Raw genomic sequence first — 25170 nt, forward strand, 5'->3', positions numbered from 1 at the left:
TACATTCCTGTGACACAGTGGCTGACTTGGTCACACAAATTCACTGACACTGCACCAGACAACGCCCAGCAGTTGCCTGTGGGTGGGGCGCAGAGCGGTCAGAGCCCCAGCTTGGGGAGCTCTTCTTCCAGTCGCTTCTCAGATCTGTCTTGCGGTCTTTTTGGGACAGGGTCTTCCCATGCAGTTCAGGCTGGCCTCGAGCTCACTTTGTAGCCCAGGCTGGCCTCGAACTTGCAATGGTTCTCCTGCCTCAGCCTCCAGAGTGCTAGGATGGCAGGTGTGAGCCTCCACACCCAGCTCTCAGATGGGTTTTGGGCTGTGCAGGTGGTGCTCACCGGTCATTCCAGCGTCCTGGGAGGCTGAGGCAGGATAGCAAGTTTGGGCAACGTAGAGACTTAGCAGGACCCTGACAAAAGATTAAAAAAGCTGGGCTGCAGGTCAGTGCCAAAGCCCCGGGTTCAATCCCCAGCACAGCAAGGGGAAGAAAGGAGATGAGAGAGGCAGGAAGCCAGGGCTGCAGAGGCAGGGCTGGAGCCTAATCCAGCCCGTCCTGTCAACTATGTCAACTATGGAACAGAACATGTGGTTGGGGGCTAATGTCCCCTTCCGATGGCCAAGACATCTGGGCTGGGAGGTTCTGACGTCTGTGCTCTGAGCTACATCCTAAGTTTTGGAGTTGTTTTGGGCTTTTTTGAGACAGGCTCTTGATACATTGCCCAGGCTGGCCAACTCACATCCTCTCCTGCCTCAGCCTCCAGAGTGGCTGGGATGACCACTGCTGCCCAGCTGAGTCCACGGCACAGGGATCGCCAACACTCTGGGCCCTGCCAGCCTGCTCCGCTCAGCGCGGGTCCTCTGAGTGCTGGGATTTCCCACTGCTCAGGACCCGCTGGCACCGAGCAGGCTTTACCTAGTCCACCGCAGGCAACGTGTCTTCCAGGGTTCAACAGCCGCGGGGACCTTTGTCCTGATCCCAGGAGTCATGGCAACTGCTCTGTGCAAGCTGGGAGAGGAAGGGCTCAGGGCTGGGTGGCTGTCCTCGCTAGGCAGGGACAGTCCTGGCCTGGACTCAGGGGGTCTTGTGCAGTGGACAATCCTGAGCCACCCCCGGTGCTAAACATTGGGGTCAGTTGCCATGGTGACCCTGTGCTTCAGGGCCAGGCGCCTGGGCTGCCTGCTCTGCTGTTTGCTGAGCCCCAAGGGGCTGCTCAGGGGGCTCCTGGCATCTGTGGTCAGCCCTGCCCCCACGCCTGCACCTTCCTGGCAAGGCCAGCTTCGACACTGGACTTCGCCAGGGCTTTCTCCAGCCGCCGCTCTGCTGGGCTCCTCAGCAGAGCACTGCTCTGCCGGGCTGCGGGAGTCGGGGTGGGGTGGGGACAGCAGGGCTAAGCCCCACTTGCTGTCACCAGCACAGAGCCTGTGTGGGGCCAACTCCTTCACGCTCGAGTCGGGCACTGCGGCACAAATCTGTAATCTCAGCTACTTTCAAGGCTGAGGCAGGAGGATCACAAGTTCGGGCTCAGTGGTTTTTTTTTTTTTTTTTTTTGGTCTTTTTTTCATTTTTATCGGTACCGGGGATCGAACTCACGACCGCCTGCTTGCAAGGCAGGTGCTTATGCCGCTGAGCTAAACCCCCAGCCCTGGCTCAGTGGTTTTGCAAGACAGTGTCTCAAAAATTAAAAAGGGCAGGGGGTGGTGATGCAGTGGTAGAGCACCCCAGGCATAATCCCTAGGACAGGGAAAAAGGGGGGCTCTTTGGGGAGTGGCTCCCCTTCCCTCTCCACGCTCTCAAGGCAGCTCAGACACAGAGAGGTCTGGACAGGAAGAAACTCCCAGCACATGCCACACCGACAAGCTTGGGGTGCTCGTGGCAGCCCAGGCACTGCCCCCCCCAGTTCCTTAACTGCCTTCCAACTTCTTCCCATCCAGCGTCATTTGCCATGGTTTCTCCAAGCCTTTAGGTATGGAATAAAATTATCTAGCATAGTAAGATTATAGTAAGATTACACAATTAAACTCAGTTCTCAAAGAGCTTTAATGACGCAGAAGTTCACATACAAATGGGAGGTGTTAGAAACTGTACAGGGACCGGGACACAACCGTATAAAACGCACAAAGGAACAGTGGACTTGAGGGCCCAGTGCCCAGAGCGGGGTGTGCTGGGGCGGGACCCCTTCCTACGGATGGGGGGTGAGGCCCCAGAAGTGACACCAGTGGCCTCTGCCTGAGCAGGACACCCAGGTCTCACACGGCCCTGCCCTGGCAGTCACTGGGCTCTGTCACCAGAGACCGGGTGTGGCACGGACGAGGTGAGCAGCTGTTCCATCCCACAGCAGCGAACAGGTCTGGCTACGCAGCTTATGGGGGAGGAAGGGTGTTGCAATAGGGTCTCAATCTGCAACTCGGGCTGGACTCCAAACTGCGGTTGCCCTCGTCACGGGCATGTGCTGCCACCGTGCCCTGGCGCAGTCACCCACCTCCCTCAAAGGGATGGTGCCTGCAGTGGCAGAGCTGGGATTCCAGCTCAGAGTTCCACTTGATACAGTAGGCTGCTGAACGGACACCATCACCGCCCAAACCTGGTAACATGAACCCATCGATCAATTGTACAACTACAATCACTGCTGCAGCTGTGAGGGGCTGCAAGCCCAACACTCTGAGGCTGAGGCAGGAACACAACAGGAGCCCAGCCAGCAACCTAGGGACTTAGACTCTGCAAACATGAAGTATCCAGAGGCCCTGGATTTGGTCCTGAATTTACCCTTTCCCACAGACTACATCTTAATGACATCAGCATCAGAGTTGGGCACGTGACACACACCTGTCATGCCAGCACTTGGGAGGCTGAGGCAGAAGGACCAGGGTCCCCGAGGTAGCCTGAGCTAGAGACCTGATCTCAAAAACAGAAACTGCAAAGCACAAAGGACCCTTGTCCCCAATCCCCACAGTGCCAGCAGAAACTTCCAAACCCCAGGGTTCCTCAGACAGCTCCGCCCACAGCCACAAGATGGCAGTCCAGGGTTCCCCCTGGCGGGACATCTCCCCTCCCTGCCCACAGCGCTAGCGTTTTGAGCCTCAAGACCTCAGGTGGACATGGGACAGCAGCACTAAGGGGGATGGGGGTGGCTGCCTTCACATTCTTTGCAAGGTCAGGATGGGAGACAGCCAGGGGCCAAAATGAACTGTGAGTGACATCTGAGAAGCTGGGCCTTGAATGGCCCAAAACACTGGACAGGGCCTGAGCTGAGTCTTGAGGCCTGCACTCCGGGTCCAGAGTCCCGAGGGCGAGGACAGCAAGGACAGCAAGGGCAGGGGACTGTCCTGGGGCACCCCGTGTCCCGGGGGCTTAGCGGGCCACACTGTCACAGGGCTCCCCGGTACCTCCTCCACCTCACACACAGACTGGGGACTCAGTCCCTCGCTCCTGCTCATAAGACCACTTCTGAGAGGACAGGGAGATGGACTGCCAAGAGGGACAGACCCGGCACCGGCCACGCTCCTGGAGCTGCTCCCCTTGCGGGGGTCCCAAGCCCAGCTCCACCCACAGGACAGGAGCACCAGGTGGGGATCGGCTCTGACCTGCACCTCCCCATGCTCCCCAGTCCAGCCTGCCAGCCTCCTGGGGCACCTTTGGGCCCCGACTCCTGCTTTTTATCCTGATGCCAACAAGCAGGTCCTTGAAGAGCTTCCTAACTGTCCCTGTGTGTGCAGGGTCTGGAGCTTCCCCCTGCTGCAGAGAACGCTCCCAACAGCCAGTGTGTGGCCGTACGGAGGGCAGCACTGAGGCTGGTTACAGGGCTGCCACAGGGAAGCCGAGCCCCTGGTCTCCCACTCTGCGTGGCTCAGGAGTCCCTCGAAGAGCAGGCCCGTGCTGGGTGTGCCTCTGCTGCGCTGTGGCTCGGCTGGGCCTCGGAGTCCTTCGCCCTGAGAGACCTCATCTTCCGCTGGAACTTGGACCTGGGGTGCAGTTTCCCTTTGGGCAGCTTCAGTTTATCGCTGTCTCTTTCCCCGATTTTCTCTGACGCTCCAGGAAGGTTTAAATTGTAATCTGTTGTGACGTAGGGAACTGTCCCCTTGAACCCGTGCTGGAACAGAAACACAGAGGACCATGGGACCCCAGGAGCCAGCTTGTGGGGCATCCCAGACACGGCACCAGTGGCTGGCCTCCCCCACGCTCGCCCCACACCAGCCGTCTGGGAGGACCTCGCCAGGTCCTGACCATGCCTCACTCAGCCAGGTGCCCACGGCCACCACCAGAAGCGGGCTGGAAGGCTCCCTGCTCACCTGACTGGTGAAGACGCACTGCGGGAGGGACACGGCGCCCACCAGCAGGCAGTTCACGGTCCGCAGCTCCTCGGGGGGTACCGGGGTGAGGATGTGGTACAGCCGCTTCTCCATGTCGATGCCCCTGCAGAGCCCTGCGACACAGGCCACACCTGTCACGCCTGCTCGGGCCACCACGCCTCCCACTGCTACCACACCGGGCTGCTCCTGAAGCAAGAGCTCTGGTGCAGTTAGGGTGCTGTCAGAACCCTCAAATCTCCATGCTGACACTCCTGGCCTCAGGGAGCCACTGATCAGGTAAGGCAGGGCCGGCCGTGGAGCTAGGGGTGAGCCCTGCTGCACGCCACGGCAGTGACACAGTCACATCCATATCCAAGTCACCCGATGCAGAGTCACAAGGGTGCGGACACCGGCTGCTCTGCAAACAGGGGTTCCGGGCCTCCACAGGGAGGGGCCACAGCGGAGCCAGGGTCTCCCTGAGCACCAAACCTGACTGGGAAGCGGCCAGCAGCCTGCATAGGTTACAGAGGACACCACCAGGGGCGTGATAGAGGCAGCACTGACTGGACCGAGGGGTCCAGCAGCCCGTAACACAGTCGGGACCTGTTGCTGCCATGGCAGGGAAGGGACTCACCGAAGCCCACGCAGTCGCAGATGGGCGTCTGGGCCAGCAGGATGGGCCCCCGTGTGTAGCCTTGGACATCATCCAGGATCCTGCACAGCCCCAGCCAGCTGGCATTGACCGCGTACAGGATGTGGGTGGGGGCAACGTCAGAATGCGTGATCCTCAGTGCAACGGCATTGAAAGGAACCTGGAAAATAAATGTGCAGCTCAGCTCCCTCCACCAGCACAAAGGTCGCTTGCACTTTGTGGTGTTCTGAGTCAGGGTCTCCTTACGGAGCTCAGGTTGGTCCTGACCTGACCAGGTGGCCCAGGCTGTCTGTGAACTGGTGACCTTCCTGCCTCAGCCTCCCAGGGAGCTGGGATATAAGTATGTGCCCACAAAAGGAAAATAAACCCACTGGCAGGCAGGGTCTGAAGCCCAGCCCAAGCGCATCCGGCACTGCATGTGAGCTGACACAGCACTGGGGCGGTTTCAGCACCCATGAAACCCTGCGGAAGTAGCAGGGCTAACGCAGGGGCAAGGGCAGGGCCCCGTGCACTCCACACACGCGGCTGGGGCCCTGGGCACAAGCCCTGCACCACAAGAGCAGGAGTGCTGCCTCTTGGGCACTTGGCCCTTCCTTTCCTTGCCAGGAGCTCGCTAGGAAGCTCAGCTGGCCTCAGACCGGTGGCGCTCTGCCTACCTCAGCCTCCCAGTGTTCCTAAGCTTTGGTCAGCCCCAATCCTAACGCTGTGGGGCTTCCATCCTAAAGAAGTCTTCACAGCCCAGGCCACAAGCTGCACGCCTGGTATCCGAACTCAGCAGCGTGATGGGGATCGAGTGCCTGCTTAGGCCCAAGGTCAGAGTCCCAAGCGCTAGAGGGAAGGCTGACCAGTCCGTAACAACCTACAGACCCGCACAGCCCCAGGCCACATGTGAGGGACTGAGTGGCACAGTCCTTGGGCTGCAACCCTGCGCTGGCTGCTGGGGTGGGGCAGGGCTGGCCCTGCCAACCCTGCAGGGTCACCCAGCCTCTCTGTAGCTGTTTCTGCATCTGGAAATGGGATGGGCACAAGACCCACGTCATGGGGCGCTGAGGACCAATGGACCCTGAGAGCGCCCAGTGCACAGAAAGCACCCCAATTACCTGATAGGGCGTGAGGCCATGCAGAGGACGAAGCGGCCTAGGCGCAGGGGGCAGCATCTGGGCAAGGTACGCTAACACTGTCAGGTCTCGGAATATCTTATTATGTGAGGCCCTGAAAGAAAAGTTAGAATAAACTAAATAAATCAATCACAGTAGATTTCTCCCCATACCCGCCCCACACACACACCAAAACATCACTGCACAAGTGGCAATTCCAGAACACAGGACCCAGGGGACCGAACCCGGGCCTTTACACTGAGCCACGTCCCCAGCCTCCCTCCCTCCTTCCTGCCTTTCTTCCTGAACCGTTTATTTCTTCACTGACTCATTCATTTCCTGAAGTAGGCAGGGTTTTGTGCTGTCACTAACTTGCCCAGGCTGGTCTTGAACTTGGGCTTCTCCGGCCACCAGCCCAGGTTGACCGTGTTCTTGGAAGATGTTATCTGAATGCCTTTTGGCTCTGCTAAAAAACACGACTCAAAGGTCCAAGCTCCTGGCAATCAGAGAGGGAGGCCACGTCCCGAGGCTTCCGCTGAGAACGTACCTGTTTTCCTCACACACTTACACCTGATAGACTCTGGCCTTACTGTGCAGAACTGGGAGCGGAACCAGTGCCTTGCACACGCCACACAAGCTCGCGCCCGAGTCACAGGCCCAGCCCAGCCTGGAGAAATGCTACAGCAGTTATTCCTTTAAGGAAGTGGTGGCATACTCCTGGAGTCCCAGCTATTAGGAGGCTGAAGCAGGCAGACAGCAAACGAGAAATCAGGCAGTATAGTTCAGGCTGGCCGTGAACTCATACGTGGCCCAAGCTGGCCTTGAACTTGGGACAATCCGCCTGTCTTGGCTGAGTGCTGGGAGTCCAGTGTGCGTCACGGAGCCTGGCCCAGCCTGAACCATTTATTGAGGCCCTGTCTGATACTGTAAGAGGGCCAAGGATGTACCTTAGTGGTACAGGGCTTCCTAGCACGTCCCAAGCCTTGGGTTCGATCCTCAGTATCATCCAAAACAAACAAAAAAACCTTCGGACAAGGAAGGAAATAAAACTCTTCAGCCAAAGGGTCGCTGACTCACCGATTCCGTGAAGTTTTCCGGTAGCAGAACTCGGAATTCACGCGCAACAACTTATATCCAGTAAAGAGGGCCGGGCTGTCCTTGTCCTCCTCGGCGAACTCCGCGCTGTCCGCGAACTCCGCGAGGGGGAAGCCGCGCGCCCGGCTCCAGGTCTTGCTCCTGGTGTAGAGCCCGTCCATGTCGTCCACATAGCCCGGGCTGAGGTCGGGCATCTGCCTGTGCTGGGCGGAGCTGAACTGCACCACGTAGCTGGGTGACAGCAGCCGGATGAGGTCGATGAGGAGCAGGAGGCCTTCGTCTGGGGGCGGGAGGGGTGCCGTGAGCAAGCTGGCGCTGCAGAGCCAGGACAGGCGCCAGCATGACGCGGGCCCTGGTCCTGAGACAGAATGCAGCGACAGGCCTGGAAGCCTCAGCCGCCTGGAGGATCGCAAATTTCAGGCCAGTCTGGGACCGGTATGAAGGTCTGTCTCAAAGAATAAAGCAAAGCTGGGCGTGGAGGTGCACACCTGGGATCCCACACGTGGGAGCCTGAGGAGGGAAGGCTAGCCTGAGCTACATACAGAGACCCGTCTCCAAAACAAGATACAAAAAACCAAAGTAAACAAGACAAAACCAAACAAAACCCCCAGGCAATGTCACTCCATTTAGTTGGACAGCTATCACTAAAAGGTGAACAACCGCTGGGAGGGTGCAGCCCGGATCCACCGTCGCAAGGAAAACCAACAGCCAGCAAGGACTTCGGCAGCAGGAGAGCCACAGGGCAGCCTGCGAGGGCTCAGCAAGCGGCACCCGTGCTCGGGGAGAGGAGCCACTCTGAGGCGAGTAGAGTGCAGCCCATGGACAGGACAGCGCCCAGGCGACAGCGTTGGGGCCCTGGAGCATGCATGCCACCAGCCACCCTCCCCCAGGTCCCGCCTGCAGGGTCACCTGTCACCCAGCCCATTGTGTTGACGATCAGCGGGGCCTCCCTCTTGTAGGCGCTGAACACGTATTTGATTATATCGATGTAGTTCTCACAGTTGTTTTTGCAAGAAGTTTTCCCGTAATACACCATCTTCTGCGGTGTCCTCTGGTGGGTGTAAGGTGGGCCTAGGGGGGCAGTGGGGTGGTTAAGCAGCAGCGACAGGGTAGACAGAAGGCACCTGCCTGCACTGTGTAAGGCTCTGGACTTGATCTCTGGGCCTGGAATGGCACTGCACACACTGAGCCCTGCTAACCCGTGCACTCGGGAGGTCGAGGCAAGAGGACTGCCTCAAGATGAGGGCCCTGAACTACACAGTGAGACTGTTTCCAAAATAAAATAAAATCCCTAGAACCAGAAGTAACAACCAGAATGCCCTAGAACATTCTGTCTTGCTACAACAGGAACTGACCAAGTGAGGACAGAGCCACAGGCAGCAGGGCCAGCAGAGTGGGGCCCGGGAGAAGATGGCCCAAGGAGACCGCTGGCAGAGCTGGGAGCCTGGTCACCCACGGGGACATTGGGAAAACAGGTGGATGTGTCAAGGATAATCGCAGCCAGGTTTCCCACTCCTGGAACAGGATTTGCAAACATAGAGCGAAAACCACAATAAAACCTGGAGCTGGACTGGACCGTGGGCTACTGTGGGGAAGCAGCTTTGTCCCCGAGTCTCCAGGTAACAGAGAGAAACACCAGTAGCCAGGGACGGGTGAGTGTGAGGTGCACACAACCCCGATGTGCACACATCTCCATGTTTCCTGCCTATTCACAGTGAGGCCCCAAAGCAGGGACATTCCCAGGGGAAGCAGCGCCCCGGGACCCGGATCTTCACTCCCCGAGAAGGGGCTAGGGGGCAGGCAGGCCAGGTGGAGGGGCACACATGCTGAGTGCAGAGCAGGAAAAAGGGGGAACTTAGAAAAGTGAGGTGTCACAAGACCCAGTGACAACAGAAGGGCCTCCGCTGGGCAAATCTGGGACAACCAAGCATTTGTGTGACAAGAAGTGACACGCCCCAGAGGTGTAAAGATCTCCCCAGAGAAGAGCATCCCCTGCAAAGTGCAAGAAACGGCGGGAATACAAACTCATCCTCTTGCAGGTGTGGTGGCACACATCTGTAATTCCAGCACTCCAGAGGCTGAGACAGGGTGATCGCCATAAATCTGAGCCCAGCATGGGCCACACAGTAAGACCTCGTCTCAAACAAACCAACAAACAGAAAAACCAAAAACAATCGAAGACCATGATGTGATTGTTCCTATTACAGACCGAGTTTGGGGTAAGTACTATCAATTTTCAATTTCATAAATCCAAGACATGCAGGACCCAGGTAGCACCTACCCAGAACTGGTTCCGTAATATTCAGCAGAGAGATGCAGCCCGGCGGAGTGAATTCCGTCTGGCCCAGATCACATTCCAAGTAGTCAATGCAGGAAATGCTGGAAACATTAATTAAGATAGCAAAATTTCCCTGAGCTTCACTGTTTAGAAAAGAAAAACAGGATTCGGGGACTCAGCGCCCACGCGGCCCTTCCCCGTGGCCGTTAGGTGGCACCTGCCTCAGCACCAGGGGCACAGTATGGTCCAATCCCAGACCCAAAATGCCATCCAGACAAACGGACATGCAGCACAGAGCTGTGCAGCCCCCGCCTAGAAGCCAGACTGCTTCCTGCTGCGGGCCCAGCACACCCAGCTCCATGTCACACCCGGGGCACTACTCGGCAGGACACGATCTTGTTTTCTTCTTTCTGGGTACTGGGAATTGAGCATAAAGGAAATTGTAAAACTTACAACCTGACAGTGTATTAAGAGCAGAGAGGCAGGCCCAGCCCATTTAGACACAGCCCGCTGGGTGAGCCCCGCGCCGCGCCAGCTGCAACTTGTGAGAGAGACATGCCTCCTTCAGGAGTGCACCGAGGTGTGCTAACTTTATGCAAGGACAAGCTGGTTCAATTAAGGACAATGACTGGCCAGGGATTTTGCTCAGTGGCTTAGCGCCTGCCTGGCAAGCCTGAGGTCATGAGTTCAATCTCCAGTACAAATAAATAAACAAAAATAAAGACAATGACTGAAAAATAAATTTTAAAAATAAAGAAGATTTTTTTTTTTTTGTATCAGGGATTGAACACATGACCTTGTGCTCGCCAGGCAGGAATTTAGGTCACTGAGCTAAACCCCTGGCCCTTTTTGATCTTGTTGAGACAGGGTCTCACTATGCAGTTCAGGCTGGCCTTGAGCTCACTTTGTAGCCTAATATGGTCTTGACCGCACAACAATCCTCCTGTCTCAGCCTCCCCAGTGCAGGGATTACAGGGGAGCACCACTACACCCAGTTAAAGATTGATTCTTGATCCTCAAGACTAAACTTGTCCACAATAAATTTGCCTAACAACATACCAGTTATAAAATAAACTGCTGTCAGCCTCTTGTGATGGGGTGATGAGCTGGGACTCGGTTTCTCCCAGCCCGCTGGCATAATCAGGAGCTGCCTTCCGACCCCTGGGGGGCCTGCGTGTCTCCGTCTCATTCAGTCCTGGTTTCCCACAACACGACCACAGCGAGAGAGGCGCACACCCACCTGTTCAGCAGCTGGTTGATCAGGCACCTGCTGAAGGTGGACTTGCCCACGTCCTGCGGGCCGCAGACCAGGATGATGGGGCAGCCGTCGGCCTCCTCTGGGAAGGGACGAGCACGGGCCTGCTCAGCGCTGGCCCCGGTCCATGGGGGCCGCAGGCTAGAGTGCTCGGGTCTGCCCCAGGTCACTCACCGCAGGACACGCTCACTAGCTCCTCCAGGGATGAGAGGGCGCTCGCCGTTAACAGAAGGCCTTTCCTCTTTCTCTCTCTTTTGATGCCGACAGACTTCAGGACTAAGCATTCGGCGGTGACCTGGGAAGTGGGCTTCGGAACACAAGTCACAGGACATGAGCGCAGTGCACAGCCTCCCTTCCTTTCCCAGGTCCTGAGCCGCACACAGCCGGGCATTCCGACCATCAATCCGCACCAAACTCACGACCTCACGCCTGCCAGGTAGGCACTTATACTATGGAACTGAACCCCGACCCTGGCTCCCCACTTTTCTCTGACTGTTCTCAGCAAATCCGTCAGCCGACTCCACGACGTGTGCAGCTCTGGGAGTTCCCACTCCCTCCGCAGGAGGCTCCAGAGGAAACACACACCAGAGGGAAAAAAACGAATGCACTAAGAAAAAACCAAGGGCCAGGGATAGCTCAATGACATAAGCACCTGCCCTTCAAGTTCAAGGTCGAGTTCCATCCCCAGTACCAAGTAAGAAGTCAAAAGAGAAGAAAAAAGAAACAGAAGTCAGCAGGGGGTGGCGGTGCACACCTGTCACCTCAAGACTTGGGAGGCTGACACAGAGGACTGCAAATTCAAGTCCATCCTGGGGAACACAGTGACTTAGCAAGACCCTGTCTCGAAAAATAAAGAAGACTGGGGATGTAGCTCACTGTGAATACTCAGTCCCCAGAACCACAATAAATAAAGTAAAATAAACCAAATAGTAAGAGCAGATGGGTGTCGTGGTACACTCCTATAAACCTAGTACTACGGGGCCTGAGGCAGGATCTCTGAGCCCAGCCTGAGCTGACAGCAAGTCCAAGCACCCTGGACCACACAGTGAGATGCTGTCTCTGAAGAGGCCACCCACCCATCCCCCTCAGGAAGAAGAGCTTCAGGAATAAAAGGTCAGCGTGGACGACCAAGTTCCAGAGGGGAGGAAAGGTGGAAGTAGCTGACGATGCCACCGTGCGCTGGTAGCCCTGGCTTCTTGGAAGGCTGAGGCAGGAAAATCACAAATCTGAGGTCAGCCCAAGCAATTCACTGACATCTTTCAAAAGGAAATAAAAAAGTCCACCCACTAGCTGCTCCCGCTTGGTCATGACTTCAGTCCTACTTCCTCTGTCCTGGGTAACTCTGGAGGAGATCTTGTCACTACCCTCTCTGGCCAGGTCCAGTCTCCTTTGTGGTGGCCTCAGGGGCCTCTCCCCTCGCTAGGGCTGGTTTCCCCTCTCGGGATCAGTGCCTTCAGCCCCAGTGGAAGGAAACACACCCCCATCACATCTGCCTGACCACCGCTTCCCGCTTCGGCAGATGCCTTACTGCTGAGCCCTCCCTCCCGCCTCGAGCTGTGTCCCTCGGCAGCTGCCCTCAGCCAGCCCTCCCCACCCCCCCCCCCGGGGCTCCTCCTGGCTCACTCTGGCTCCTCTGCTGCCTCCTCCGGGTACAGGCCCGGTCCTCCCCGCCTCCAGCCTGCTCTCAGCTGCCCTCTCTGCTGCAGGGTCCCCAGTGGACAGTTCTCGGGTCTCCCCAGACTCGGCTCACTGTCTGGTCTTCAGCTGGATGCCAAACAGGTGTCCCCACGACAGCACCCAGCCCCTGCCACAGGGCCCAGGCTCAGTGATAGCAACTCCATGCACCCAGATGGGGAGGCCCATAACCCAAGCGCTACTCCGTGACTCATTTGGGTTTTGTGCTGGGGATGGAGCCCCAGACCTCCCTCATGGTGAGCAGGTGTTCTCCACCAAGCTGCACCCCAGGCTCTGCAGCTCCCCCTCCCCTCCCCCAGCCCATTCGCGGATCCTAGTGTCAACTTGATGGCTCACGGAGACAGGAAACTAACAAAACAGCCAGCAAAGACCAGAGGGGAGGAAAGAGAGAGACGCACCACTAAGCACATTGCAGTTCTTCATTTATAGTTTAAAGGAAAAAAATCACTAACCAGCCACCATGTGAAACTAGGTGTGGTGGCACAGGCCAGTAATCCCAGGACTCTGGGAGGCTGAGGCAGGAGAAATGCAAGTTTCAGCACAGCTGGCAACTTAGTGAGACCCTGTCAAAATAGGAACTGGGATGTAGCTCAGTGTGAACACCCCAGATTTAATCGTGCGCACTAAAAATAACAGAAACACCTCTGAAGAAACCAACTACACATGAATGGTGCTTCTGCTGGGAACTGACACTGAGGAAGGAAAGGAGAGCCGTTTTTCCTAATCTCCTTTCTGAAGTGCAAATGTGGGTGACACTCTGCCGGGCTGTCCCACAGGACAGACCATCTTCCAGGAGAATGCCCCACACGCGTGTCAGGTACAACTGCTTTGGCACAAGTGATCGGCGGCGACACTGCGAGAACCACTTATTACCTCCTGCTCGAAAACGGCAGCCGTGCCTGGGTAGCTGGTTATGAAGTTCACGGTGGTACTCTTCAAACGTTCCAGCAGCACAATGGAACACGAAGGAGAAAAATTCTTCATTGCCCAGGACCTGTCCTCTGTAGAGAGAACAGTCAAACGCCTGAGAAGCAGTAACTGCTGCTAAACTCTACCCCTTTAAGGCTGCCATGTTCCCTGCGAAACTATCAACTTTTTGAGGGCAGGAATTACATTTGGGAGTCTTTTTCAGGAGACTGCAGACCGGGTAGGAACACTTCTGAGGGGAGAAGTCAATCCATCTAGTCAGTCGTGGCCTTAGATTTTTATCATGTGAGTAATAGTCAAAACAGTGGAACTTTAATTCTTAGAAACTGGGGATTTAGCTCAGCAGCATAAGCGCCCGCCTGCAAGAGCAAGGTCATGAGCTCTAACCCCAGTACCAAAAAAAAGAAACAAAAAGCAACAGCCAACTGCAAGTATTTAAAATAAAAAAATACAATATTATTATTAGCCTCATTACAGGAAGCCCTCATTAACTTCCCCCGTTCTCATTACCCAGGTTAAGATGTGGCCTGAGCAAAGCCCGGGCTTCCTTTCTGATGTCCTTCTTGTTCTTCTCAGGCATGGAGTAATGGACTGCATTGATTGTCAGGCAGGAGTGGGTATAGGTAGAAAAGATGTCCTGGGCAGGCTGGCCTTGGCTGACGACAAAACCCAGCACCTCCACCTGACCATAGAGGCAAGTCATTCGACAGATCCCGCTAAAAGTAAAACCCTAACAGGGAACAAAGAAAGAGAAAAACATTAGAGATCTTGTCACTAAAGACTCAAAGTTCTAAAGTATAGTGTTATAGGTAGTGAGACAGGGCTGGGCCCTCAAAGGAGCCAGTGCAGAAGCCCAGAGAACTGGCCACTGTGGGGGAGACAGATACCTCCTGCTGTGGGCCAGGCCTCAAGACAAAGGGTCAAGTAAATGCATCCATATCCTAAGGACACATATTCTAAATAGCTCCCTATCACCCTGAGGAAGCCTGGGGTCACCATCCAGAGCTCCTAAGAGTCACTGCTCCTTAAGAATGCCCGCTTTCTACATTTGTCCCAAATTTAATCAATTTTACCTGAACTATTAAACTTCTTGGCTAACCATAGTTCTGTCCCACCTTATGCCCAACTGCCTTGTGAGTTCCCAGTTTTCCCCATCTTACACATGATTTTACTCTATAAAAGTCCCTGGAAAAGTGTTCTTGGCAACCTGCTTGGGACCCCTTCTGTCTCTCTCTCTCAGACAGAAGCTTTCTTTCTTTCAATTCATTCTTCGATTTTAGAGAACAGGAACTCATACTGGACCTACATGGACTCGTAGGTCAAGAGTTTCATTCCCCGAAATCAATAGCTTGCCACTCACAGCAGACTGCTCAGTAACACTGCACTGTGACCAACTCATATTTTTCATCAAAGATCAACCTGGGATATAGCTCAGCGGTGCAGCACCTGCCTGGCAAGTGTGAGGTCGTGAGTTGGATCCCCATACAAAAAAAAAAAAAAAAAAAAAAAGAAAACAAGAAAGAAAGAAAAAAGAAATTAATCAAAGATCAAATTCTACTGGGCAAAGCAGCTCTGCTGCCCACAGAGTACACACTGACCCTACCAACCGGTCCTCACAAACTGTCCACTTCCTGAGTTTTCACTTCCGACCAGTATGCAAGGAGCATTCTCCCAGACCAGAGGCCCACCAGGTATAAGCTGAGGCTGGTCACCTAAACTGTTTCTTCATCCTAACACACCTTAGAGACAGCGGCAATTACTCCAGAGAGATGCGAGTGCTAAAGGGGTTCGAATACCTACAACAGTACACTTAGGACTGAGCGATCAGTAAATAATATTTTTGCTAGGATTCAAGTCTGTTTCAACTGGGAAACCCTGGAAACGCTTAGCAAAAGCCGAGTTCACACGGCAAAAAGTCGGGTCCTGAAACCGACTACAGTTGGAGGAATTCGGCGGGAACTGAGCCACCAAGGCACCAATGGCCTGGGGACCAGGGTTCCGGGGCTGCGTCTCCACCCGCCAGCCCCAGGTGACCCACCTGTTCCGCCGGCAGCAGCAGCACCACACGGCCCGGCCCCACCGCTCGCACAGGCGGGATGGGGAAGGAGGAGGGGGTGGCTGGCGCGGGGAGCGGATCCGGCAGCGGGCGCGGAGCCGGGCTGGGGGTCGCGGCCTTGGGCTTCCGGGGGGTCTCGGCGAGCGCCCCCGAGCAGTGGCCTTCCCTCCAGTCCACGCCGGCCGCCTGGACCTGCAGCAGCCGTCGTCTCAGCCGCCGTCGGCCACACTTGCTCAGGGCCCCGAGCCGGCGGCGGGACCGGTGGCTCAGCATCAGCTGGGGCCGAGCCTTGCGGGCCCGCACCCACGTGGGGCGGGCGGAACCCCGCCGGAGCGGGGACACTGCGTCCGCCATACTGTGCCGCCGGCCGCTGCCTCGCAACAATCTCGCGAGATCTCGTCGATCGCGCGGGGGCCAAGCTTGCTGCTTGTACAAGCGGTTGCGGAACAGCTCGCGCCCTCTGCCGACGGCCTCCGGGAGTGCATCGGGAGCTCCGCAGATTTGAGGAACCCTAGTGTCTTACGGTGAACCCCCATTTACATTATGCAAAAGTTCCACCCGGGACGACTGCAAGCGAAAGCCAGAAACTCTGCGCCCAACCACGGGGCCACCTTTCCGGAAATCCACCTGAGCCTTTTCTTTTCCCCTGCAGAAAAAGCCCCGGGACTGCCATTTTAAACAAATTTAGACTATTTGCATACCTTAAGTTTGCATGTATTTGTCTCTGGCTTGAAAGGAGGGACCCTGGATAACAATTCTCAAGTATGACGATTCGCTCAATATTTCGTGGTTAGAAAACTGAGGACTGGGGGTAGGGATCTCAACTCAAAGCCCTGTCTCATTTGGTAACCTGAAGCCAGGGTAAAGAGTTCTAAAAACCAGCACCTTCTGGGACACAATGGACCTTATCTGTGGTACCAGTTACTAATAAAGGCAGGAGGGGAAAGCAGGAAGATCGCCTGGGTTGGGAAGTTCAAGACCAGTCTCAGAAACATAGCAAGACCCTGTGTCACTGGATGGTGTATGTCTGTAATCGCACCACTCAGGAGGCTGAGGCAGGAGGATCACGTTAGTAACTCTAACCTTAAATTCTAAGCTAGCCTGAGCTACATAGTGAGACCCTGTCTCAAACAAAAACCGAAATAAAACCAGCCTGCAGGTCCCTGACAGCAACTCACCACGCCCTGGGCCTCACGACACCCAGGGAAGCAATGTCCCAGCCTCTGTCTCTCTTCTTGAGCCGTAGCAAGGGCAGAGACCATAACGTCCAGAGGAGGGGTCGCTAGGCACCACCTGGTTTGCATCCCTGCCCTGGCCCTGCCCAGTTCCTGAGTGGAACTGCAGGCCTGGAAAGCCAAGAGAAAACAGTCTGCAGTCTACCAGGCTTCAGTCCCACCCCTGTCGGGGGCAAGAAGCTGCCAGGTGTCTGGGCAGCTACCATTTGTCCTCGTCAGAGAGTGCCCTCGGCCATGCCGGGCACAGGGGCACCGGGCCAGTGTGTTCCTCGGGTGACTCACCTGCTCTGTCTGCTGCTGACCCTGACCTGCTGCCGGGCTCTCAGCTGCCGGGAACCAGCCTCATCCCCTGACTTCACCCTCCCGGGTGATTACCTCCTCGCCGGCCTGTTCCCCCTCCACAGTGACTGTCTGTACGTGAGACGCAGGCCCCAGGTGACCCTCTGCGACAGGTAGGTGAGGGGCCCTGAGGGTGGCTTCGGGGGCCCTGTGGCTGCGGGGCCTCCTGTCTGCTTCTGCACTATCCCCTGAGCTACTGTCCTGACCCCTCCATATCCAGCTACAGTTGCCACCTCTGAGTGTCGGCCACACCCAAGGAAACCCGCCAGCAGCTGCGTCCTGTTCTGTCCCTGCTGTCTGTCGCTAGGCACTGTATCCTAACTCCATCCTGTGCCCTGGCCCTATGCCCGATGGCAAGAGTGGTCCCCAGGGGGCGGGAGAGAGCCGCTTCCGCACTTACCAAGGGTGCATTGTGTAGAACTCAGAGACTGAGACTGAGAAAACCTAGTGCTTTTCTTTGTCGTTGTGGTACCGGGGCTGAACCCAGAGCCTTCACACTGAGGTTCATCCCCAGACCTTTACATTTGGAGGCAGGGTCTTGCTAAATCTCTAAGTTGTCCAGGCTGGGCTTGAACCCACCATCCTCCTGCCTCAGCCTCCTGAAGGATGGGATGACAGGCCTGCACCTCCACACTTGGCTCTGGTTTTCTTGTAAAGAAGTCACTGGCTACTGGGGTCTCAGGCTGGCCCTCATCTCAATGAGTGGATGGCGATTGGCTTTGAGAGACACCAGTAGGGGCTGTCCAGGAAGGTCAGAACTGTCTCAGGCATAAAGACAAAGATCTCCATGGGACAGCTCCTATTTGGTTTTCAAACAAAGGAAGGGGCTATCAAGGCAGGGTGGGAGCTGGGCAGGACCTTGGGAGTCAGTTCTAAGACATCCCCCTGCAGGACTTTGCCCCTTAGGAGACCGTCTGCTTCTGCTCCTGGGTAGGGGTGTCAGCAGCCCAGCTGCTGGCTGTGGTGTCATCTTGACTTCAGAGCGCTGTGCACTGGACTTTCCAGCCCGGCCGGACATCTCTGTGCTGCAACACCCCCATATCCAGCTGGGGCTCCCACAAGTGTCTGTGCACTGCATGGAGCCCTGAGGCTCAAGGGTGCTGCCGGCCCAGGAGGAAGAGATCCTGATGGATGAGGCCCAGGCCAGAGAGCTGCAGACAGGGGAGCTGGGAGAAGGGGTGGCAGAAAGGACAGGAGAGCAGCAGCCCCAGATGATGACAGGAGGGCATCCACACAAAGCGCACAGCTTCCTCTGAGCAAGGCAGGACCGGAGTGGTGGAAGCAGGGAGGCCATGGACCAGATGTCATGAAGTAAAGGTGCCAAGGCACACAGACATTTGGCATGTCAAACCTTGGCCCCCGTGTTGCTGTGAAGGTGTTTTACAGAAGAGATCATCCTATGTCTTCTGCCAGTACCAGGAGCAGGTGACTGACCTGCCAGTGTGGGTGGGCCTCGCCCAATCAGTTGAAGAACTTCAGCTACAAGGCCGGAGGTCCTAAAAAAGAGATTTCTGTTTGGACTTCAGATTGCAATGTGAACATGTGGCAGAGTATCTGGCCTGCTGGCTGAGTGTTCTGGGTTATCTGTGGGCCTGGTCCTTAGGTGTCTATCTCTCTGTCCCTCTGTGTCCTGTTTTCTTTCTCTGGAGAACCCTAGCTTCTGCTTTTTGCTACACAACTTCTCTTGTTGTTGGCAGTAGTGGTTTGGGTTTTTTTTTTTTTCTGACTCAGGGTCTCCCTTTGTAGTTCAGGCTGGTCCTCCTGCCTCAGCCTCCTGACTGCTGGGAGTACAGGCTTGTACCACCATGCCTGGCACACTACAGGACTCCTGTGCCTTCCAATCCTAATGTGCTCCTCTGAGAGGGGCCCGGGGAGGAAGTGGTATTTCTCCGTCACGTGCCTGGCCCCTTCCCAGGCCTGTCCACACCTCCTGAGGCTGTGTGTAGCTCTGGGACCTGTGCTGAGGACGTACTTGGGCCCGGGAAGATGAACCCAGAGGTCCCTTCCTAGCATCAACCCCTGAGGGGTGCTGAAATGCTGACGACCCAGGGACACCTGGACCCCTCACTCTTGTTGGGGTCTCCCCCCAGGCCTGACAGCTTCAACGGCCACGGCTACCACCTCTTCCAGGCCATGCGGTTCAGCGTGGAGCAGATAAACAACTCCACAGCGCTGCTGCCCAACGTCAGCCTGGGGTATGAGCTGTACGACACATGCTCCGACTCGGCCACAGTGTACGCGGTGCTGCATGCGCTGGCCCAGCAGGGGACGAACCACGTGGAGATCCAGGAAAACCTGTACCGCTACTCCCCCAAGGTGGTGGCGTTCATTGGGCCCGATGACACGGAGGACTCGGCCACTGCCGCCGCCCTGCTGAGCCCCTTCCTGGTGCCCCTGGTAAGCTGCAGCCTCCTCGGCTGGTGGCGGGCGCTGCTGTGCCCTCTGAGGCTGGTCTGGGCCCTGGCCTCTGGGAAGATCCTGCTTTAATCCCTTGTCTTCTCTCCAAGGATGACTTCGGGTCTCCCCGTGTCGTGTCCACCCTCCTGGGGACCTCCTGCCCTGCCTCACACCATAGCTCCCTCCTGTTCACAGTGGACACCCTTGCCTCTCCCGCCCCGGCCTCCTCTCTTCCCTCACCCTGTGGAGCCTTTCAGTTTCCCCAGACTGGGTTTCCTAGAGGACCCTGTCATCTGCTGGTGGTTCCCAGTTCTGTCTCCTTCTGGAAGCTACGACACCTTCTAGACTTCGCAGTCCAGCGAGCACTTTCTGGGCTTCTCTATCTCACATGACTTCTTTTTCTTTCTGAACCAGGTCTTCACGCTCAGCCCCATCCCTACCCCCCTTTTTGGTCTTTTTGAGACAGGGTCTTGCCATGCAGTTCAGGCTGTGTAGCCCAGGTGGGTCTCAAACTGGCAAAGATCCTCCTGCTTCAGCCTCCTGAGTGCTGGGATTATAGGTGCCACCACACGTGGCATCCTCTCCCCTTTTGAGTCAGGGTCTTGCTTTGTATAGTTCAGGCCGACCTTCAACTCCTGGAGAATCTCCTGCCTGAACCTCCCGAGGACTGTGGCCACCAACCTGGCTTTTATTTATGTATTTCTAAGATAAGTTTTTCCTAACTTGTTCAGTTGCCTAGGCTGGGCTCAAACTTTCCATCCTCCTGCCTCTTAGAAAGCTGAGATTACCGGCCTGTGCCACCACGCCCAGTGCATTTTGCATCATTTGTGACTGTTGAGGCCAGCCCTCTTCTCTCCCAGGTTGGCTCGGCCGCCGCTCCCACTCCGCCTCCTCTCTCCCTGCTGCACTCTCCCCTCCACAGGCTCCTCCTGTCCTGCAGGGGGCGCCGTCTTCCTGCACCTCCCTGCCCAGCTGGTGGCTGGTGTCCTCCTCTCCCCTGAAGCTAGAAAGGCGGCGGCCCCAGCTGGCCACACTCCTCTGCCCTTGTCCCCTACCCTGCCTCTGTTGCCAAGGCCTCACCTTCTTCCTTCTGGATGCCCCCGGTGCCCCTCTTCACTGCCCCAGCTTTCATGCTATCGCCCTCTATTGTGCCAACCTCGTCCCCACCATCACCCCCATCTGGGTGACCTGCCAGCCTCCTGGGGGCTCCCCACCCTTCCCACCACGTCCTCAATGAAGGGAGAGACGCACCCCCCAATTATTGGTTGACAAGGGCCACTTCTTGGGGAGCAACCCCTGGGTTCCTCACAGCTTACAGGATGAGGGATAAGAGCCTCAGTTTGAGAGTTAAGCCCTCCTCCTTGCCCTACTGTGACAAAGGCCCTTGTCCGGAGCAAAATCACAGGATCGTACCTCACTCCCTGTGCTCCAAGCACAGGCTCCCCGATATATCCGTAAAGTCCACGAAGCCGATCCCTACACCCTACAAGGACCCCCCTCCTTGCTGGCGCCTATGCCGTTCTGGGCTCTGGTCTCCTGTGTCAAGGCCAGCTCTTCTGGTCTCCATCCTCGCTGTGTCCCCACACCCAGCACAGGCCAGGGCACTGGGGGGGTCTCTGGTCACAGTTGCTGCTGCTGACCTGACTGAACGGGCCCCCACAGATCAGCTACCAGGCCAGCAGCACGGTGCTCACCGCGAAGCGGCTGTACCCCTCTTTCCTGCGGACTGTCCCCAGCGACAGGTACCAGGTGGAGACCCTGGTGCTGCTGCTGCAGAGGTTCGGGTGGGTCTGGATCTCCCTGGTGGGCAGTTTTGGTGACTATGGGGAGCAGGGGGTGCAGTCACTGGAGGAGCTGACCACGGAGCGGGGTATCTGTGTCGCCTACAAGGGCATCGTGCCTTTCTCTGCCCATGTGGGCGACGCAGCAATGCAAAGCATGATGTACAGCCTGGCCCGGGCCAGGACCACCGTGGTGGTGGTCTTTGCCATCCGCCGGCTGGCCAGAGTGTTCTTTGGCTCTGTGATGCTGGCCAACCTAACTGGCAAAGTGTGGATCGCCTCAGAAGACTGGGCCATCTCCACACACATCAGCGGGATGTCCGGCATCCGGGGCATTGGGATGGTGCTGGGGGTGACCATCCAGCATCGGTCCATCCCTGGCCTGGAGGAGTTTGAAGAGGCCTATGCCCGGGCAGACAAGGGGGCTCCAAGGCCTTGTCCCAGGGGCTCCTGGTGCAGTACCAATCAGCTCTGCAGAGAGTGCCAAGCCTTCACAGCACACAGGATGCCCCTGCTGGGGCCCTTCTCCATGGCTTCTGCCTACGAAGTGTACCGGGCGGTGTATGCTGTGGCCCACGGCCTTCACCAGCTCCTGGGCTGTGCCTCTGGCTCCTGCTCCCGGGGCCGAGTCTACCCCTGGCAGGTAAGTTCCAGACTCCTACATCAGGGAGAGCAGCCCATCCTGAGACACACAGAGGGGGTACCCTCCATGCCCCAGAAATCAGAAGGGCTCAAAAAAGAGATCTGTCTCTAAACAAGTCCTTGGTAGCCAGTTGTGGTGGGACAGGCTTGTAATCCTAGCACTTTGCAGGCTGAGGCAGGAAGATCACTACACGTTCACGTTCAAGGCCAGCCTGAGCCACATAATGAGTTCAAGACCAGTCTGAAGTACATAGCAGACACTGTCTCAAAAGACAAAACAAATAACCAAAGGTGTCCTTTGCTAGCAGCCTTTCCTTAGGAGGCTGGTGGGGAGAGCCAGCAGCTTAGGAGGGGAGGGGCCTCCGAGGAAGGGACCCCTCTCTCTGAAACATCCAGTCTACGTGGCCTGTGGTGGCTTCAGGACATTTGTTGCAGCTTCTGGAGCAGATCTACAAGGTGAATTTTCTTCTGCACGAGGACACTGTGACATTTGACAAAAATGGGAACTCCTTCAGTAACTATAACATCATTGCCTGGGACTGGAGCGGGCCCAACTGGACCTTCAGGGTCATCGGCTCCTCGACATGGCCCCCTGTCCAGCTGGATATAAACAAGACCAATATTCCGTGGCATGGAAAGGACAACCAGGTAACAGGAATGTGGTCACTCACCAGGTGGCTGCCATAAGACAGGAGGAGCTTGGTTGAGTTTATCTTTCTTTTTGGTACCGGGACTTGAACCCAGGACCTTATGCTTCCCAGGCAGGGACTGTGCTGCTGAGCTATATCCCTGGCCCAAGATAGGGGCTTGGAAATGATGTTCAGCCAGAGTGGGAAAGGAACCTATGAGCTGTCCCTTGACCCGGGACCCTCTGTGTGGTGGAGAACGCCTGTGGCTTTTTTTTTTTTTTCTTTTTCCCTTTTATCGGTACCGGGGATCGAACTCAGGACTGCCTGCTTGCAAGGCAGGCGCTTATGCTGCTGAGCTAACCCCCAGCCCCTACGCCTGTGGCTTCCTACAGGTGCCCTCGTCGGTGTGTACCGAAGACTGTACCGAAGGGCACCATCGCGTGGTTTGGGGTTTCTTCCATTGCTGTTTCCAGTGTGTTCCCTGTGAGGCTGGGACCTTCCTCAACAAGAGTGGTGAGTGACGGGGGGGCCGGCACTCTCAGGGTCTGCGCAGCAGGTGCAGGACCTCGCTCAGGCCCATGGTGACACCCAGCCCAGAACCAGGGCTGCCAGTGGGGTACAGGCTGGAGGGCGTCTGTCTCTAGACTGAATTCCGATCAAGCAGGGGGAAACAACAGACTAAAAGCCACAGACCAAGGTGTGTCCTCCACTAGAGAGATTGGTCGTGTCATAGCTCCTGCAGGTCACCTCATCTTGAATTCAATCTCTTTCTCCAGGTACTGTTTCCTTGGTACTAACCCACTCACCTCTCTAAAGTCTCTTCTATTGCCTGTGCCAAAGACAGCCAGCACCTTAGCTGCTTGGCCAGTAGCATATCCACAGTAGAAATTGTTCACTGTTCCTGCCTTGCATGTGTGCGGTCATGAGTTCGATCCCTGGTACCAATAAAAACGAAAAAGACAAAAAAGAAAGAAAAGAAAAAGAAATTGGCCAGTGTCTCACTCAATGATGCAAGGGACAGTTCAGAGAGGAAATTAGGTAGCTAGAGCTGGATTCCAGAAACTACAGAGGACAGGATGCAAATGCCCTTCCTTTTTTTTTTTTTTTTTTTTGTACTGGGGATTGAACTCACAACCTCACACTTGGCAGGTAGGTGCTTATACTGCTGAGCTAAATCCCCAGCCCCCAAAATGCCCTTCCTTTAGGGCTGGCTGGTTACTGGATGCAGACAGAGATACCCTGTAAAGCCCTGCTTGCAAAGCACTTTTGGAATCTGAGCCATGTAGAACCTCCCTGTGTGTCCCAGAGTCCATAATTAACATGGGCAGTGGAGGAAACCCCTGGCCTCAGGCCCTGTTGCTCTCACTATGCCTTGAAGCTCAAGGTGTTTGGTGCAACTCCTCCAGCACAGTCTCGCTTCCCCAGCACAACTCTGCTCTCCTGGTTCTCAGGAACCTTCTCTGCTGTGCTTTTCAGATCTCTACCACTGCCAGCCTTGTGGGAGAGAAGAGTGGTCGCCTGAGGCCAGCCATACCTGCTTCCCACGCATCGTGTTGGTTCTGACTTGGCATGAGCCCATCTCTTTGGTGCTGTTAGCAGCTAATACACTGTTGCTGCTGCTGCTGCTGGCTACTGCTGGTCTGTTTGCCTGGCACCTGGACACCCCTGTAGTGAGGTCGGCTGGGGGTAGGCTGTGCTTCCTCATGTTGGGGTCCCTGACAGCGGGCAGCTGCAGCCTCTACAGCTTCTTTGGGGAACCCACACTATCTGCGTGCCTGCTGCGCCAAGCCCTCTTTCCCCTTAGTCTTACCATTTTCCTGTCCTGCCTGACGATTCGCTCCTTCCAACTGGTCATCATCTTCAAGTGTGCCACCAAGGTGCCCACGTCCTACTATGCCTGGGCCCGAAACCACGGAGCTGGACAGTTTGTGATGCTCAGCTCAATGGCCCAGCTGCTCATCTGTCTAATCTCGCTTGCGGTGTGGACCCCACTGCCCACCAGGGAATACCAGCGTTTCCCCCAGCTGGTGGTGCTAGAGTGCACAGAGACCAACTCGCCAGGCTTCCTGTTGGCTTATATCTACATTGGCCTCCTCTCGGTCAGTTCCTTTGCCTGCAGCTACCTGGGCAAGGATCTGCCAGAGAACTACAACGAGGCCAAATGTGTCACCTTCAGCCTGCTCCTCAGTTTCGTATCGTGGATCACCTTCTATACCATGTGTAGTATCTACCAGGGCCAGTACCTGTCCGCGATCAACGTGCTGGTCAGGCTGACCACCCTGAGTGGCGGCTTCAGCGGCTATTTTCTCCCCAAATGCTATGTGATCCTCTGCCGCCCAGACCTCAATAACACGGAGCACTTCCAGGCCTCCATACAAGATTACACGAGGCGCTGCGGCTCCACCTGAGCTGGGGGACAGGTGGGGCCGACGAGGCAGGGCAGACAATAAGCTTCCCCTGCCGGATGGGTTGAAGGCCAGCTGGCCAAGGGCCTGCGGGATCTTCAGTCTTGACTCGCGATGTGTAAACCCTCGGGAAAGTCCAGCCCCAGGCTCCAGGCTGCCAATAAAGAAGTGAAAAGTGTGCTTGCGTCTTAGCTTTGCGGAAAGTGTTTCACTTTTAGTCTGAACTCCGAGCTCAGACTGCCCAGAGCCCAGCTTGGCGTTGCCAGGCAACTCCGGAATGCGGGATTCGCGCAGCGGAAGTGGACCTGGCCCGCCTCTTCTAATCTCATTGGCTATTCTCTTGGTCCCGCCTCCAGGGGCAGTACTACGAAGTTTACGCTTCGGAGGCGCTGTGCGCCTGTCG

The 25170-nt window shown here is 56.3% G+C and overlaps 2 protein-coding genes across 2 annotated transcripts; one reads left to right on the forward strand and one right to left on the reverse strand.

The window, feature by feature from the left end:
• Positions 1-2017: 2017 nt before the first annotated feature.
• On the reverse strand, positions 2018-15726 carry Nol9 (nucleolar protein 9). Its single transcript, XM_005004384.4, has 12 exons — positions 15322-15726; positions 13794-14013; positions 13230-13357; positions 10836-10968; positions 10647-10743; positions 9410-9507; positions 8038-8199; positions 7111-7408; positions 6037-6148; positions 4919-5096; positions 4285-4418; positions 2018-4085 (listed from the first exon to the last, which is right to left on the reverse strand). Exons 1-12 carry the CDS (start codon positions 15691-15693, stop codon positions 3843-3845), a joined length of 2175 nt encoding a protein of 724 aa, XP_005004441.1. The 5' UTR covers positions 15694-15726; the 3' UTR covers positions 2018-3842.
• Positions 15727-15811: 85 nt separating this feature from the next.
• On the forward strand, positions 15812-24945 carry Tas1r1 (taste 1 receptor member 1). The gene is made up of 6 exons (XM_003471232.4): positions 15812-17026; positions 19004-19310; positions 20973-21734; positions 22169-22381; positions 22755-22875; positions 23839-24945. Exons 1-6 carry the CDS (start codon positions 16809-16811, stop codon positions 24768-24770), a joined length of 2553 nt encoding a protein of 850 aa, XP_003471280.1. The 5' UTR covers positions 15812-16808; the 3' UTR covers positions 24771-24945.
• Positions 24946-25170: the final 225 nt, after the last annotated feature.

The sequence above is a fragment of the Cavia porcellus genome, unplaced genomic scaffold, assembly GCF_034190915.1.
Source record: "Cavia porcellus strain 051 isolate PalLab524CR breed Dunkin Hartley unplaced genomic scaffold, mCavPor4.1 scaffold_25, whole genome shotgun sequence".
Classification (NCBI taxonomy): domain Eukaryota; kingdom Metazoa; phylum Chordata; class Mammalia; order Rodentia; family Caviidae; genus Cavia; species Cavia porcellus.